We start from the raw sequence: 18,917 nt of genomic DNA, 5'->3' as shown, positions 1-18,917 counted from the left end.
TAAATGTAAAGTACTATTTTGCTTTTATTTCTCTTCTTGAGCAGAAACAGGGCATTACTAACCACTTCCTTCATCTTCTCAAATGTTCATATCAGAGGAAAAGGGTCATTTAAATAGCTTTGGAAGACTTCAGCTTCCAGCAGAGCTACTCTGGAGCAAAGATCAGAAGAATAGTGAGAATAGTGGAGCAGCAAGCACGTTTGTGAGACACTGAATGCTCCGGGAGCTGCCCTCAGTTAGGTGCCTAACAGGACAGCTGCGTATACACATGTGGCTCATGCTTTGAGGCACCCTGCAGGAAAAAGCCAATAGGAGTGCTTATCTTGATGTTCAGAGATCACTTGAGATGCTTTAGATAAGGAAGCCTTGTGCCTCTCCACAGTAGGCTTAACAGCTCCACTGTTTTCTACAGTGGCCTGGATTATTTTTTCAGGAATACAAGTCACATGGACCTAGCCTCTAAATCCATTTCCAAAACAACACAGCCACCTCCCAGCAGAAGTAACAGAACCAGCTGCCTGCCTGTTAAATTCTGTCACCTGACAGAAACTTGCTTTCCATGACATTGTTCCACAACCACAAACCTGCATCCACTTGTAAGAACTGATGCAGCTACTGCTGAGGCTAGGCCTGTCTCCTTTTAATTATGTACATTTGCATAGTTCTGGAAATCTGTATTTGAAACATTATTCTGTTCCCCACAATTCTTAGTTCTAATTTTTACATTCTAGCACTGTCTTAACCATTGAAAACAGCAGTGAACATCTGCCAGACAGCTGTCTTTTAAATACTAGGGGATTCACAGCAATGAGTAATGATGATCAAGTGACCAGAATACTCCTTTCAAAAGCAGTGAGCATGTGTAAACATATCTTACAAAATCACTGCTGACTTTGAGCAGTGTTAGGTCCCATATGATTTTGCTTTATTCCCATGGGGCATCTGAGCAGTTAACAGCCCCTGTAGAGGCTGATCCACATAAGCGTCTCTAATTTTCTACTATATTTCTTCTAAATTTCCTATTTGTTTAGTGATTTATAGACCAACAGTTTGAACAGCTCTCTGGTTATATTCAATTTGCTGGTATTGAAAACACCACCACCACTACTCTTTGTTTCCATCAACAGATTCTTCCATCATCCCACAGCTACTACGTGGACAACATCTCTGAAGGCTGAGTACCATACATCTCCATCCAGACTCAGGCCTCATTCTTGCCTTTCAAAGGGCATTTACAGTGCTTCTAGGACCATTTGCAGACTAGTATGGTTTTTATTATCTACTGCACCAGTTATTTCTGGTAGGATTCAAGAATATTTAAGTTCTTCCCTGTAAGAGTGCCATGCAACCAAGCAGCAGTGAAAATATTGCCAATTTTAACAGGAGGAAGAAAGGGTATGAAAGGAGAAAAGGCATTTTAAACTAAATCCAACATTCAAGGGAAAGTCTCTGTTAATCCTTAATGATCTTACCATGCTTCTCCCCTAGGCTCTGCTCCTCAAACACAGTCCTGTATTCACATGGGGCACTTGTAAAATGGCTCAAGTCAGCAAGTTCACAGGTAACAACATAGACTCAGACCAAGTGTTTACCTTTTGATTTTTGTTCTGTAAATTATAGCACTGTAAGCCAAAGTATTACTATAGTAACTCTACCAGGAATTACATCAATGTATAGCATTCATAAACAACAGATGACAAATTCATCTCATTACTTTAATGTCAAAAATACTTGCTTGTCACTCTCCTCATCAGTAATCTCTTCTACCACCATTTTCACTTGCCATCTCATTTGGTTAAATTACCATGAGACAAAGCATTTTCTTCTGCATTTTCCATGTGGTAAAGCTTTTTTTTTTCTGCTTTAAATACCTCAGACTTTCAACACAATATATATTTACTTAGTAACAAGAATATCAGTGACAAATGCAGTTTCATAAGTGGTTGGAAACAGACATAAAATTTCTCCTCTCTCACAGAAGCTAATAAGTTTGACAGAACATTAAAGTAGTTATACTACATAGACGTGCAAGCAACAAAGTTAGGACAAAACAAGTGCCTTGTTCAGACATGTTTTCTATGACTCAGAATCTCTACTTAAAAATAAATAAATAAAACAGCATAAGTTAATATTAGTTAATATTAATTGTAGAGTAATAAATACATAGCCATCATAAGTCAGCCACTGTGGGTAAGCCACATGGTGGTGGGATGCAGAAGCATCTGAAGAATTAGCTACATGACTCGGAAGAAGCAGAGCCAAGAAATAATTGCTTGATGTTTTCCAGAAAAGCACTGAGGAAAATGGCTGTGCCATCACATACATTAATTGCAATTAATACGTCCCAGAAAAATTACCTGAGAGAAAGGAATAGTTTTAAACATTTTCCTAGGAGTCACTGGCATGTCTTCTCCCTTGTAAAACAAGTTAAGTTTGCAGCTCCTGTTGAACAGAAGAAATGCGAATAAACAGGCTACAGAAAGTAATTATTTTCCGGGAGAACAATCTGCTACAGCACCAAGGAATGAGTCATGTATGCAGCTCATTCAAGTCTGAAAATGTTTTAGAGGTTCGGCAGTATGGAAACATTTTGGGGAAGCAGACAAGTTACCTGCAATCACACAGAAATTGCTAGAGAGAAGCAGAAGGCTTCTCCCCAGAGATAGGTTTAGCCACTCTTTTCTGCAATCTTTTCTGACGCTGAGAAATTGATAACTTTAGTAGAAAAGCTACTCTTTGAAATTAAAAGATGAATCCATCAAACGTGAATATTGAAGAGGGAAACAGGAAGTCAGTGCTATTATCATCCTCACCCATGTACTGCCCTTTGTAAGTAAATACTTGGACAATATAGAATCATAGAATGGTTTGAGTTGGAAGGATCCTTTATAAGTCATCTGGTATAACTCCCCTAACATGAAGAGGGACACCTACAGTTAGATCAGGATGCTCAGAGCCCTGTCCAGCCTGATACTGGGTATCTCCAAGGACAGGGCATCCACCACTTCTCTGGACAACCTGTGCCAGTGCCTCACCACCCTTAATGTAAAAATCTTCATCTTTATATCCAGTTTAAATCCTCCCCTCTTTTAGTTTGAAGTCATTTCCACTTGTCCTGCCACAACACTCCTGCTAAAGAGCCTGTCCCCTTCTTTCTTCTAGCCCTACTTTTGATACTGAAAGGCCGCTCTGAGGTCTCCCTGAAGCCTTCCCTTCTCCAGGCTGCACAGCCCCAGCTCTCTCATCCTAACCTTGTAGGAGAGGTTTTCCAACCCTTGGATCACTTTCATGGCCCTTCTCTGGATGTGCTCCAGCAGGTCCACATCTTTCCTCTACTGAGTACTCTTCATTTGGGCACAGTACACCAGCTGAGATCTCTTCTGCTTCGTCACAGTGTTCCACTTTCTGCTTCAGCTTCTTTAACTTCTTTTTCAGAGTTAGGTTATCCTGGAGGTTGTTTTTCCAAGAAAAAGATGCAGCAAGTGATAGCCAAACTTACAAAAGGAACAATCCTGTTTTGGCTTTTTAAGTGGTTTGAATAACAACTTCTTTTTAGAAATGGGTCTATATTTTATTTATTTATTTATTTTACTTTTTTCCTTAAAGTTTTAACTCTTGAAGTTAATTCATTAAAAGAACCAGTCTCTGGCAGATGAGGAAGAAGTAAAGGCAAGCAAGTAACTTTTGTGCTTGTGAAGCATTTTATCCCATGAAACTCAGTGGGGTTTTTTTGTTTGTTTTATGTTTGTTTGTTTAGTTTTAGAGACCTATTATCTTTTTTTTTTTGTGATCCTAACCCATACATTTGAAAGACTGAAATTGATAGTTCTGCCTGAGATTTGTCTTTTTTCTCCCAAAATTAAAATACTGAAGAATATTGAAGCCCCTTAAGGCAGAAGTATAACAAGTACCTGTAACCCATTTGATTCTCCTTGTATTCTCCAGCTGCTATATACTCCATCAAGGTCATCTTTTTCTTGGTTAAGCAGTATCTAATGGCATTTGTGCACATGTTCAAGTAGTTTCCCTTCGAAAAGGCTTCAAAATACAGTTTCTTCCTTTGGATCACTACATTCAATTATGCATTACAGTTTTGCAACAAGGAAAAGAAGCAGGGGCAGGTACCAAGTCCTCTTGGCACCCAACATAATGCAGAAAAAAATCTGCCTATATAAATACAACATGGATGCTGACTGGTTGGTGCCTGCTTACCCTAATGAGCTTAAAGTCTTACTTGCAGTGGACATCTGTCAAGACAGAAGTGAGGCACGCAAGTCCTCTTAATCCATTAGCCCTAAATCCAGCAGAGCTTTCACACACTTTTTTTTTGTTTTGTTTTAAATCAAAGAAGAAAACTTGTGGGGAAACATACAGAACATACAGTGGGACAATGCACAACTGCAAGACCAGATCCTGGACGGTGAGCATATGAGATTTCAAGGCAAACTACATCAACAAAACTAATACTGTGCTGGAAAACTTGTGAGAAAAAGGCCAGTCAACAGCTCGGGATGAGACAGTGAGTTTGATTCTTTGTTGTATTTTCTATAGTTATCTAGATTTCAAATCAAAAATACAGCCAAAGACGAAGAAAAGATGGGCTGCACACCATCTCACAGTGAGATTGTTAATACTCTTGCAAGAAGTGGCCTTAAAGCTTTGAATAAGCCCAAAGATGTTTTGCGTATTGATCCAACAGATAAAGGAATCCCACTGCTAGTTAAAGGTTCATCTTGCTACAGTTTTGATGAGTTTCACCAATATGGGGTCCAGAGGAATAACTGCCTGATAGAAACCAAGGAGAAAACATCTGAGCGGGATAAGAGTGATCATCTGCAGTTTTCTTCCAACTCTCATCCAAACGTCCCCATTTCCAGGGAAGACAAAGTAATTGAGAGGACAGCCACAGAGGCTGAAGTTATATCCAAACTGATTGAATCTCAAAAACACATCACTGAGGCTATACAGATCAGAAAGCAAAGCTCCTGTGAATCAGAAGCATCAGTGTTCATTTCGGATAATAAGAATGAAAGCAACGCAAAGCAAATCCTAAAGAAAGGGAAGAAGCCAAAGAATCAGAAGTCAGCAAAACAAGGTCGACTTAGCAAAACTAAAGAAAAGTCCATTTTGTCCCCGTGTGAGGCAGAGAAAAAGGTGGATTTCCCAGAACTGCTTGTTAAGGCTCATCAGAGTGCATATGCTTACTTAAATCCCAATCTCTCCAAGTATGAAGCAATACTTCATATGGCTGATCAGGCTGCCCAAACTCAGCTCTTCCTACAACAGATGGTAAGCTTCCTCGTGCTTCGCTTTGATGAAATCAACCAGCTCTTGGAAGAAATTGCTAATGATGGGGAAAATCTTCTCAAAAACGGTGGGGGGGAATCTGGCATGGCCATCAGAAAAAGGTGATATGAAGGAGCACCCTGATCTTCTGCAACAACTACTACAATACACAATCAACAAAATGCAGTTACTGAATGGAACGCTAGCCTCTCTCACCTCCGATGCCCTGCAGGAGACATGCAACTACCTGCAGACCGCTGCAAGCAACTTGGAAGGAAAACTGAAAGCAAAGCAAATGTTTGATGAGCGCCTGCTTCAGACAGTAAGGCTGCTTGAAGCCTCAACCATGGGGAATCCTCAGTTCCATGGTGATGACAGGACTCTCTGTTCTGAGGACAGTGGCATTGGTGTGGACAATGAATCCGTCAAAGACTTCAGTCCTTCCAGCCAGCTTGGAGCACAAGCAACCTTTGATTCCTCTGTGCATGGCATTCTATCCCAAAAGCACAGCAGAATGATGGAGCATATTCACAATGGGACAAGGCCACCAGGCACAGCCACATCTCATATCTACACATTTGAAATGCATTTTAAAGATGTGCTTCATTCATCTGTACAGAATAGAGAAGGAACTGGTTGTCAGGGAGGAATACCAGAAGGTATTTCCACCATGGCACGAGATGCAAGCTTGAGTAAAAGCCACTCCTGTAACTCCTTCCAGTCTGACTCTACTCAAGATCATGAACATTTGCAAGTTGGTGAATCAATAGATTTTCCTTCAGATGATGATGATGAAGGGAGCACCCTGGGGGAGGATGACGACAACACAAGTTTATCAGAAATGGGGAAGGATGCCCTGCCAAAGAGGCCCCAGTCTTCACCTGCAGTCACTGATAGCACACAAAGGCAGTCTATCAAAAGGACAGAAAATGCAGAAGCAGAGGAAATGATTCTGAAGATGAAAGATGCCATCAGTGAAAAAATCAAATTCGTCCCAGCTAAGTCTAGGCATAAAGAATGGATGGAGGATGAGAGCGGAACAGCCATCTTAACAGCAAGGCCTAGTACAGCAACAGGCAGACAGAAAACCTATGGTAAACAACGGCGATCCCGGTCAGAGGAGTCCCTCAGAAGCCAGGCAGAGGACCCAACCCTCCTAGAGCTTCAGAGAACTCAAAAGGAGCTCAGCAAAAGGCTAGAAATGTTTTATGGAAAGAAGGAGACAGATAACAACAAAGAGCCTACGAAACTGAGAACAACATGTTACTTGCAGGATGAGCAAGTTACTTCTAGGTCTTCTAGCAAACTGAAGGCATGCCTCTCAAAAAATTTCAGCATCCTGCCTAACCAGGATAAAGTCCCTTTGTACATAGTTGATCAAAATCCTGCCCATCAGCTGGATGAAAAAAGAGACAAGAAGCCTTTGAAAGCTACTGTGCCCACCCAAGAGACATCATCAGGGAATGAAGAAAACAAGCCTTCTGGAACTCAAATGCTCAGTGGCAGCAGCTGTGCCCCCCGCCAGTCTGTCAAAAAGCTCATTGAAACATTCAGTCCCACTGATGAGCTTGGAAAAGCCGCACCTTTAAGATCTTTAGGACCAGTAAAATGCGTCAGAAAATTTGGACTTCCAGTCATCCCACCCACTGTTCCCTTTCAGGGAGGCCTAGCGCCTCTAAATGTTAAGCATCGCATTTCGCCAGTAGAAGGCACAAACCTTTCAAACAACAGTGGCGTTTGTTCTAACTTTGCAAACACCTTTCCTCCTATATCAGCTGCAGAATTAAGCAAGGAGACAAAGGAAGAGACAAATGAAGATATTGAGAACTTGCCACCACCACCCCCTGAAATGCTAATGGACAGTACTTTTGACTCCTCTGAGATGGAAGAAACTGCAAGAATAGAAGGAAGCTCATCAGAAGATGCCAAAAAGCCTTCCAAAACAGAATTTCAAGCTACTAAGAGAACACAAGTCTCCCCAAAAATGAGGGCCTCTCTTCAGTCCATTGACTTATTACCAAGCAAAAATATCAATGGCCCCAATGTGGCTGCTAACAAAGTTCTAAGGAACAGTGATCCAAGGGATGATAAACTGCAGATATATTCTCTGGAGTTGAACCCTACCAATGTGCACATCCCTAGTCAGGAAGAGATATTAGCGACCCAGAGAAAAGAGGCTGCAGATTTGTACAAGCAAACGCATAAAATTATCCCTCTTCAAAATCCCAGCGGGGTTTCAAAACCACACCGCAACAGCTCAGAGGGCATGGAGGCCAATTCACCCTCAACTTCAGTGCCGTACCAGAAGCACGGCTCTCCTGACTCTCTCAGGAGAAATGAAAAAGGCTCAGCATTCCCCAGGAGGGTGTCCCCAGCAAGAACCCCTCCTTCTTCTCCTCCAACTGAGAAACGGCTTTTCAGCCCTCCAACACATCACAGACACTCTCTGCAAGCTTTTAGCAACCCCCAGCCCAGCTCGCCCACTGTGCAGAGGAAACCCAGTCCCCCTGCCAGCCCCAGAGCACCCAGCCCTCCCTCACAGAAGAAGCTGCCTTCTCCACCAGCCCAGCGCAAACTGCTCAGCCCTCCTGCAGAGCATAAACAGAACTCATCAAGCCCACACCGGCCACCAGGCTCCCCAGCATACCGCCGTGACACAGGCCCTGCTCCATTTCCCATCACCCCATCCCCACCAACCTCCCCATCTCACTCCTACAGAAGATCAAGAGCAGGTCTGGATGCTGGGGATGAGCCCCAGCCTTCCTCCTCCAAAAAGGGCAGCAATGTACATTCAATATTTTGCCCAGCCACCTCTTCCTTATTTGAAGCAAGATCTCCACCAGCACCCAGCAAACCCTCAGAGGAGGTCACGGGTCAGCCTGAAGCTTCAAAAAGCTCTTCCCAAAAGAGCAGCCTGTTTTTCCAGCAGCTGGGAGTTCGAACCAGAAAGCTGTCCCTGAGTGCTGCCAGTCCTCAGCCATTTGTGAGGAGAAGTTTCTCCGACCGTCGACCAGGGGTCCGGTTCTTCCTTCCAGCTCCTGTGTCAGCTGCCAGTGAACCTGCTCTTAACCAAGCAAGGTAAGAATCCTTCTACTTTACATCAGGAAAGTAGAAATATTGTATTGTGTTAGCTCTATAAACTCCTAATTGGAACTTATTGTCTTTAAGATTCCTCAGAAAAGTTCTCCGTTCCTATATGTGAGAGATGGCTGGGGAAAGATAACATCATCTTGCCCCAGATTTCTATAGACAGCTGTCAGAGTAAAGGGAACAGCTAACCTTGCACAGCTTGCTTAAGCCTTACACTGCAATCAGAGAAAGTTCAGTGTTGGGCTCACAGTATTGAATTTCCCTTATTTGTCTGGGGACTAAGAACATCCACATTCAAGTCTTAAAAGCTATGGAATAGCCCTCAAGTGATAAACATCTTTAAATACCTGTGAGAAAATAGGCTGGGGTGTCTTACTTAACTAGCATCAACTTCTAAGCCAGTAAACTGCTTAACAGAAATCTATATTAAAATATTTGAAATCAACTGGCAAGAATAATGTGCAGATGTAAACATCTGTATGACTATAATTATAGCTGAAACGACGAGCTTGTTGTGTAGGCTTTCAGATCGAGGCACTAATGCTAAGTCTGGTGGTTCCAAAGATCAAATTCAGTTTTCAAAGTGGAGAAATTTCTCATGGCTGTCAGGGATTCATTGTTATGAAAGCATTAGATACAAGAAATTCCATGTCTGCAACCACTGGTGGACATTTTTTAAATACCTGGGCTTGACTTTAAATTTTCTCTATCATTTAAAAAGCAAAGCAAAAAAGCTATAAAAGGCATATGAGTATTTGGGAGTTAAAGATCAGGGTAGTTGTCTGGAAGTACAAATTGTTTCTTAGCATCTTAGGATGTTTTAGTCCATTAAGCTTTAAGCTACACAAGAGGATTAAGACCCTTCCCCAGGCAGGCTTTCCTCACGAGGAGTATTTTTACTTTTGCTGCAGAAGAGCTAAAATCACACAAATTGTCCCCGTGAGTAGAGCTTGCAAGATCAAGCCCAACAGGAAATAAAACTGCACTTATGAATGCACAAACATACCCTGCACTGAGTGCAGAGACACTTAACTATACTGAAATCAAGTGTACAGGCATTCTCTTCCCAAAGACAAGACAAGAACCACACTCATAGTAGAGGAATTAGCTAAACAAAAGGAGTGAAAGCTGCTAGGAAACAGTTTTGCATTCTGGATGCTAATTTTGTGTTATATTCTGATATTTGAAGATCATCTGAAAGTTGTCTACATTGCTGTTGGGATTTCTGCTGTTATGTGTGGTATGAAGCCAGCTTGTCTACTCCAGTGCCCACTAGAATTAATTAATGTTTTTCCAAGGCAGTTTTGTATCAAATATTGTAAGACAAAAGCCCTGGGAGTTTTATGGCTCAATTTTAAAAACAGTCTACTATAAATTGTTAACTAATTTATGCCTCAATGGTGTGTGTTATCTCTCTATTGTAGTCTGTCACAGCACAGACAGTAATATAAAGAAAAACCACCGTAAATAAAATCATCCCCCCGTCATGAAAAATACGGTATCTAGTGTTATGATATATACCATTTCTAGTCATTTTAGAAGAAATATATCCTGAGCCAAATTCAGCTTATCACTTATATAAACAGAGATCAAACGTTGTCCTATTGAGTTAGCTCAAATTTATATCACTGTAAACAAAAGGGAAACTGAGCCCATTCATTACCATGTACTCTGACTCAAGATTCAATATGCTGTTGTTTGCTTTCTTACAGTTAAAATAAGCTGCCTAGAATTGACTTTTACAGACCTTGCTTTGGCATAATACAGATATCACAGCAAATGTGCTGATGGGCAAAGAAAATCTATTTTAGGAAGCAGCACGTAGCAGAAGCTCTGAGAGCCTCTCACATCACTGCTGTCCATCTCCTCGCTGAGCTCCGAGCAGCTGCCACAGCTGTGAGCACCTCACACCACACGCAGATGCTGATCCTTGCTGTTACAGCAGATGCCACTCCAGAATAACCACCACACTGATCCATATTTCTCCTTACAGTTTTTAAGCCATGCAAGGCTTCCTCTGCTTTGCAATTCACTCAGCTAACAAAGGAAAATTTCAAACATCTCCCTCAAACATGTTATATTCCTAAAACTCTTCATTCTGACAGTGTTTGCATCTGGCCTCAGATCGCATGCTATTCCCACCTAACTCTCAGTGTCCTTTCCTTCCTTCCTTTCCTTGCTCTCCTTCTCCTCTTCAACAACGCTTCTGTGCATGCGAGTTTTTGTGAGTTCTATGAGCAGTTTCATGCTTTAGTTACAGGAGGGAGGGGAGACAGGCAAACCTGTGGCATCACGCTTGCATAGGTAAAGAAGTTTGAAAATGGGCAATGTAGCCAGTTTCTCCCATGCTTGTGCAGACTCCATTTTTTCATTTCCAGATATATCACTCAATTTTCCATGCCCAAGTAAAACATCCAATTTCTGGGAAAATACTAAATCTGCCAGGAGCTTGTGTGAACCACACATTTCATTGAGTCATCAGGCAGTCCTTTCTCACCTACCCCATTTTAACAGCAACAACAGAAGCAGCAGCAGCTTCCATTCAGTTGCATTGCCAGGCATTAGGTATCACTGCTACTCACAGATTTGCATCTGCCACATGCTCACTGTTCCTCTAGAAGGCAAGAAGTGCTTCTTTCCTAAGTATGTCTGCTGCCCATCCAGTGCTGTAAGAAATATCAGGACTTAACACATCATTAGCCTTAAAAACTATAGCTTTTGTACTTAGTATTAGGGTATCTGGACCATACTTTCAGATTTCAGTTTCTGTGTTCAGCAACTACTAGTTGAACAAATCATGTAGAACATGCAGTTCCTGTTTGGACAGACTGTGGATGGATTGAAGTGAGCTAACTTTGCTGGTTCCTATGCTTGGTCATTTGATAACGATCAACAGTTATTGGTATATTATCAAGGCATAACATGTACAATTTTTCTGCTTATAGAAATCCTGTTAACCTGTATTACACAAAACTCAAATGCAGTTAAAATAATATTTCATTGAGACTGCTAATCTTCTAAGTGGTAGACCAGATGAAAGAAATGCTATTGCCATTAAGATATTGTTCAAGAAAGTCTTGGCAAGGGACTTTGTTCACTGAATCAGGCCCAAAACAAGTATCTGAGTGCAACTTCTGCATTTGGGGGTCATCTGAAGCTGGATTAGAGTTTTGTGACTGGAAATCTATCACAAATCTCTTTCATCCAGCCTTTCAAATTTCTGAAGTTCTAGCAGATAGAATAGGAAGGTAAAGCTTGTCTACAGTCAAAAGTTAATTCAGTTTATCAGTTCATGTGCTTAAAATACAGTAATGATTTTGGATAACTCTGGGGTTTTTCCTTACGTTTAGCTTAAACTCTTAATTAGCTAAAGGAAGATGGAACAAATTTCAGCATGAAGGCCTGCACAGTGAGATATCCATGACTAGCTCTTTTGCCATAGTCACTCTTGATTCACAAAGTCTCTGTGCCTCTAGGGACTGCTTCTTTGATGTCAAGAACATCACTTGTACTCTGTCTCAGTTTTCCTGTTTGTAAAGGGGCAGATTTATGCCACCAGAGCACATAGCATGGCAACAGGATGGCATCCTCAGAAGTCGCTGTAACCATGCAGATGTATAACAGAGATAAGACCTTTTGTCCAGCGGATTCTGAGTTTGGAAGACTTCTCACTCAAATTAGTCTCCATCTGCAAGTGAATCTAGATTCATACTGATTCCCTGTTAAACATTTTAAACATTTACTTCCCTAGGAAGTTTTGGAAGGGAGGAGAGAGTACAGTGTGTTTGGCATCACAGAAGAGGGAATGTGAAGAAAGATGTCTGTAGGGCATACATAGAAAGCATGTATACAAAAGAAGATAGGCAGTTACCTAGTACTGTGCAGCATTTGTGCCTCATGAGTTAATGTGGCCTAATCAGTGTCATTTTGAAGAATAACAATTCATTAGCCTCTTAACTTGAGCATCTTTCCTTCTGCAGCATGGATGAGAGCCCTAGGAAAGCAGGCGACTCTTGGAACAACCCTTGTGCCCCTGAAATCAAAGAGTCCAACAGATCTGCCTCCCACCCAGAGCTCTACATCGTGGGCCAGGGGCTGCAGAGGGACTGACCACAGAAGCACCCAGGAAAGCAGAGGCATGAGCAAGGCCTGAGGTCTGCAGGAGAGAACAGCCTTACCCAAGCCTCCAAAACACTGCTCCGTTATTTTTAATCACAAGGAAACAATATGATAGCATTGCATCTAAAAACCCAAACCTCTCAACCTCCAGAGGAAATACTGGAGTGGTAACCAGCTGCTTCTCCGTCTGATTGCAATTCAAAGGTTTGCTTTCAACAACAGAAATACTTTCGAGTTCTGCAAGTCTGAGGCAAACCAATTCGGTATTTTCATGCCCCTGGATTTGCTCAGTGCAGAGCAGAGGAGCTGAGGGGAGGCCTCATGGGAGCTGCAGCTCCTCACAGGGAGTGGAGGGCAGAACTCTGTGTGACAGCAGCAGGGCCCGAACAGTCATGAATCAATTGAATTCTACTGCAAAGTATAAATGGCTTCAGCGAAGTCACAACTTCACACTAGGTTATTTATGAATGTTTATACAGAGAGAAAAAGGCCAAATACAAGTTAAAGCAAAAAATAACCCTTTTTTTTCCAAGGGATGTTAGGAATGTTATTTCCTCAAAAAGACTTTGATCTTCTAAAGCATCTTTGATTACCCTGTAATCTCATCATCTCTAGTTCTCAGGATACAAGGCTTAATCCTGATTAGAGTAGTTTTGTAACAGCCTAATCAAACATCCTGAGGCACTTAAGGACATGTTAAAAAAAAAAGAAGAAAAAAGAAAAGAGAGAATCCTGTTCCCTCAGAAAGAGGTTTATATTCCAGTTTACCCAGTTCGAATGGATTTGTTGCGACTTCTGACAGGTTCTTGTTAATGAAAACACTGACAACTGGTTAATCACAGGCTGGTACAGCATCCACTAAAATACTTCCATAATTTACTGGATTTTGCTCAAAGAACTAGTTTGTCATCAGAATTAAGATGTAACTTTTTAATTTACCTAATTTGACTTGATTTTATATGGTACTTCAGGGACAGAAAAAGATCCAGAAAAAGACCCATTTCTAGTCCTGCTTTGCTGGGAATGCTTTAGTTTTTCCTACAGCTTTCATGATGAACAGTTCATCTACGTACAGAATTTTTAACCCTTTCTGTCCACCTTCATAATGGGGGAACTAAGGCTTGCCTTAAGCTGTACAAGGGACCCCATTGTCTACTGAACCCCTCTGAGTTTTATTATTGTGCCTTCATCACAACCATCCATCTTCAATAAACTCAGTGCCATTTTATACCACACAAAAGAAACCTTAATCGTAGTATTTAAGATGAAGTATTGTAAAGAAATAACTCATAGCATATCAATGCTTTGGATCATCAGGGGTTTGTGAGCTTGAAGTGACAAAAGTAGCCATACTCAAGGCATACATGTAGGAGATGTCAACAGACCCACATTGTAATCACGCAGAGAGATACATCATTCCCTATTTAATAGGGAAATCAACAAGGAGATACTGCAAGGCTCCTCAGCAGAGCAAATTCTGCAGGTCAGTTTTTCCCCCTCATCAGAAGTTTTGTCTACTCCCACTGCATTAAAATTACACATTTTGTATGCATTTTGGATTTGTCTATTCTACTGTAATTAGCTGTCAGAACAGAAATAAACCAGAAACACAACAGCGGAAATCTGGCACTTTGCATGCCTAAATGTAGCTTTAAAGAGGAAAATGCAAGAGCGAGGGCGCAACTGCTCAGTTGCTGCAATCATTTCATCCCTTCATGGCTTAATACTGAAATTTCTCAGCATCCACAAGGGATGATAACTGAAAGCGTATATTTATGCCCCCTGAGCAGCAAATTCTTCTATGGAGTAAGAGCTACAGCAGCACATAGAGAAATGCTACAGCAATCAAGCTGAAAACCCGCTCACACCTGTGCTGACAGGACATGAATTCAGCCAAGCCACCTTTCCATGATTAAAATAAGGCTTTCCTGGAGATATGTCACATAAACCATCATCCCTGTACAGCATCTGTTCCAGTTTTGGCTAAGATCATGTCATCAGGATGCTCATCGCAACCATAGTCCTACCTGAACACTGCAGCTGCTGGGGGATTCCAACATTGCCCTAAGGATGTTGCAGCAAACTGAGCATTATATTCAAGAAACAGAGCTTCTCCAGTGGCGATCTGCAAGTCTGTATCATGAACTCATGACTATGTATAACTAAGAGATTCTCTTCAGTGCAGGACCCTTGCAATAAGGTGTTAAACTTCAGCTTGTATTGCAAGCATGAAGTTGAGAGTAACTGGTACACTTTTTAGAGAACTGTTATTGTTTGTTGTTGCGTTACAGATTTTTTTTTTTAATATCATTTCCATTTTTCCTAAATTCAACATTTCTGAAATACAGTTGTAATGCTCAATTTCAATATGTATTTTTTACTGACGTAAATAAATCAGTTTTATACATAGGTAATGAGTTTGATCTGCCTTACATTCTGTCTGAAGTTAGCACGGATCTCAATGTTATGTTATTGGTTCCTTACTCGGTGCACTAATGAGTGCCCTCTGCCATAAAAAGTCCTTTTGCTTCATTCCTCCCCAGCCAAATACAAGTTTGTCTTGTTTTGTGTTTCACTGGTACGTCAGATAAAACAGATTACATTTTTGTTCTGCAAATATGTATTTTTAGGCTACAAAATCCAACCGGGACACCAACTGACCAGAACGGAGGTCAGCTGTGCTTCCACCTTTACCTCTTTTAATTTAAGCTTGAACTACCTGGCAATTCAGAGCTCTCCATTCAGAGCTTCTACATAAAACCACAGCTAACCCTTAACCAAGTTAAGGGTTAAAGCCAAAGCACATCTGTTACACTGCAGTCTCATGCAGAAGGGCCGAGCACATAGTAAAGCAGTATCAGTTTCCCAGTCAGGACTTCATAGCTGCAAAACCAGCAGCTAACAGCTCCAAGCTATGCTTCATCTACAGACCTTTGACAAGCTGGAAGCCTTTGCTTCCAGGGAAACTTCTCAAAGCTGAAGCCTTTAATGGACTCATCATTTCATACTCTCAGCATCTGCGGATGACCCAAAAGTACTATACACCTCCAGTAACTTTATTTGACTTCAAGAGATATCCCAGATATTAGCAATACAATTCAGAATACTGCACAGGTTATCAATAAAAAACAGCATCTTGCAGAATTTTCACTGCCTCACTTCTTAATATCTAAAGACTTCACAAATAATTATGAAATGCTTATTATTAAGATGAATAGTCTGAGAATTTATGCCTTTTGTTTTGGGAATAGCAGAAATCACAGCACAGAGATAAAGTAACCTGTTCTTACTGTCACAGTTCATCACTGCAGAACTGCCAACACCTACTGAAGAGAGACTCCTAGATTAACAAGTCATGAAATCTCCCACATCAGATAAACTCAGAGTCATCATGATTGCAGCATGCACACTGCAGGTATGAACTTCAAACTGAGATTTTGCTCTTGCTGTGCAAGAAGATACTTGGTTTATCTTCACAACAGTACACTGGGTTATCTAAAATACCTAGTGCAAAGATAGCAATTATGCAGTCCTTCCCACTGCCCACTTTGAATGAATAATAAAAATATTAGTCAAAAAAAGGATGTTCAGATATGGTCAGTAAATGCTCAGAGGAAGTTCAGTCAAGACCCAGGATCATGTTATCTCTCTGATCCCTTTCCATTCATCTCATGTATGCCTGCCCTACAGCTATCCTGTACCACCACTGCTTGCACCAGATCATCTGCAGGCTTCACAGTTTCAACTGCTGTCCACTTCACTGGTTTTCCAAATTTCAAAAAACTCATCATATTCTTCCCTTTTTCTTTACCAGTACAAAATTCTGAGCGCATTAAGTAACCCTATGAGGATTTCTGGAGATAGACGATCTAGAGTACACCCTTTAACAATGTTATTTTAAAGGAGAAAGAGGCAATAAGCCTATCTTGCTCCATACAAATCCCTCCTGCTTCAATGAAGTTTTCCTTAAGGCATAGATGAGCTGATTATATAGCAATTAAAAAGAAACCAAAAGTTTTTCATGCTTCAGATTGTGCCAATGGGTCCTTACTATATGAAAGAATCAAAGCTGAAGCTTAAGGATGCTAACATCCTTCCCTAAAGCATTGCTATAAAGCTGTGACTTCCCAGACTTTCCACCACAAAGATAAGCACCTAGGCCAAGATCACTCTAGAGATAAAACCTAAACCAAGAAATTCACTAGCTGCTCAGTTTTTAAAAGCAAGTTTGAGCCAATCTAATAGTGCAATTTCCATCCTGCAACCTTTCTTCCTCCTAAGCCTTCTTAAACTGGGCTTAAGTTTAATACCTCTTACTTCCTCCCTGGAAATTAAGCCTGCCAGAGCAGTATAATGACTTATTTTTAAAAACTTTTCTGACCCCCACCGTGAAGCTTTGTGTCTTTTTGAATGCAAATATACTTAATGCATGGGCAATCAGGGCACAAGGCAACACATGTTTCTGGATTATTCTGGATACTGACATTTTTAAATCAATAGCCCAATACCCACATAGGTCCCTTCATCTTCGTATTTCAGAGAGAACAGATGCATCTACTTGCGTGCATTTATCATCATAACAGCTCCAGCATGGAAGCATGTTCTCCATAGTGCAGTTTTCTCCTGTGGATAACCCAGGGAGCACCAAGGATGCCCTCCTGTCCCACAGGGATCTGCAGCCAAGCAGCCAGTAAGACACAGGAGTCCTGGTGGGCAGTTTCCTTGAGCCTTAGACAAATTTCATATCACAACAATCCATATAGTCAACAGCAACTGGTAGGGAAGAGTCCTAAGATGCAAAATAAAGTAATCTAGAAAACACTATGGAAAATTAAAAAATATAATAGCACATTCTTCAAACTGAGAAACCTCTGCTCTTCAGAACTACTTGTCCTAGAAACAGCAAAGAAACCACATGCTGCAACTCTAAGCTCTGCAAGCCCTGACAAGTCAGAGATTTTCTATTTCTACAGCATTCTCTTATTCCTTTGACAGCCAAATAACTAGATTAGCTTTTACACAGAGGAAAAAGAAGAAAATACACTACCCTCTGCAAACCCCACAGCACTAGGAATGCAGGAGGCATTTAGATGCTCAGCACATTCCCAGTTTCCCTCAGCAGACCAATGGCTCTGCATTTCTCTACTCCCAACATACAGCGAAGGTTGCCGTGACCTCTTCAAATGCTGTTTACAGACCAGCAAAAATAGAAAGGCATTTCTCTAAATAAACAGCCAGCTAATAACTTTAAGAGTAATTTGATAGGTTTGATTTAGATTGCTTTCAGCCAAAATTAGACCAGGACCTGTGTGAGCCTCCCTAACCTTTCTGATAACTTCCCAGGAGACTGACACATTCAGAACTACAAAGCAACAGTGCTGAGACTGATCCTCTCCATTCACCCATTTGTGCACAACAAATCAGTTCTGTGAAAAGATGAGCAGCACTGAAAGCTAGTGAGGTACCCAATGGATCCAATCATCTTGACTCAAATTTTCCTTTCCTCCAAAATTTGCATAGAACAGATCCAAGATGGAAGCTACAACTGAATTTAATTTGCAAATCAAGCGCATTATCAGTCTTCAGAAGTGTCCGAAAGAGGACCCTGCATCATCCACACTTGTTTGTTGCATGTTTGAAGACTACAGAATGCTTCTGGCATGAAAGAGAAATGACTTTAAAAATAAAATGCCATCCTACAAACTGTATGGTTACCACCTAGACACTGAGTTTCACTACCTTTCCTATTATGTATTATAAAGTTTGGAGAGAATACTGGAATATTGGGTGGCTAATTTCCATAATTGTGACCCCAGGGAAAACTTTGAAAGGATACATTCACTGTTCTGGTAATGGCAGCCCCACCTGCTCACAGGCTGAAGCAGGGATTTAATTCTTCCCTGTAATTTTGTCTACCTCTCCTGAACTTTATGCAAAGGGCAGGATTAGATCCATAGTTGAACACACACAGACACATGAAAGACATTTTGTCCTTCAGAAAGCCTAATTAACACATCACACGTGTTTTCCTCTGTAATAACAGAAACTGGCAACCATGCAGAATATGCTGTCAAAACGTTATGGTTTGCACTCGGCTGTGAAGGGTTTTTCCCCCAGGCAGAGCAGTAATGGCAACTACAAATAAAAATGTAAATTTAAAAGATTCAAGTGATTATGAAAAAAATATATTTTTTAAAAGGCAGTGCCATAACTGATCACACCATCTACCAAGAGCTTGGACTGAACCCAGAAGCGCATGCTTCAGCTGCACAGCAGTTTGTTAATAAGGTGAAGAGTTGGCCCATGGCAATAAATTATCACAGAGCTCTCTGCTGAGCAGTTGTTCAGGCTGGGTATAAACATAAGCCATGGCAGTCAGATGAAGTCCCCAGTGAGTGGAAGAAACATCACACTTTTTTTTT

The 18,917-nt window shown here is 41.1% G+C and overlaps 1 protein-coding gene across 1 annotated transcript; it reads left to right on the top strand.

Moving 5' to 3' along the window:
• The first annotated feature begins 3,651 nt into the window (after positions 1-3,651).
• On the top strand, positions 3,652-14,807 carry PCARE (photoreceptor cilium actin regulator). The gene is given in 3 exon segments (XM_031552308.1): positions 3,652-5,373; positions 5,375-8,364; positions 12,357-14,807. Coding segments are annotated over 3 exon segments (3,897 nt in total). The 5' UTR covers positions 3,652-4,596; the 3' UTR covers positions 12,487-14,807.
• Positions 14,808-18,917: the final 4,110 nt, after the last annotated feature.

Source organism: Meleagris gallopavo, chromosome 2 (genome assembly GCF_000146605.3).
Source record: "Meleagris gallopavo isolate NT-WF06-2002-E0010 breed Aviagen turkey brand Nicholas breeding stock chromosome 2, Turkey_5.1, whole genome shotgun sequence".
In the NCBI taxonomy this organism is placed as follows: Eukaryota; Metazoa; Chordata; class Aves; order Galliformes; family Phasianidae; genus Meleagris; species Meleagris gallopavo.
The sequence above is the reverse complement of the archived record's forward strand: the minus strand, read 5'-3'. Positions and strand labels throughout refer to the sequence as shown.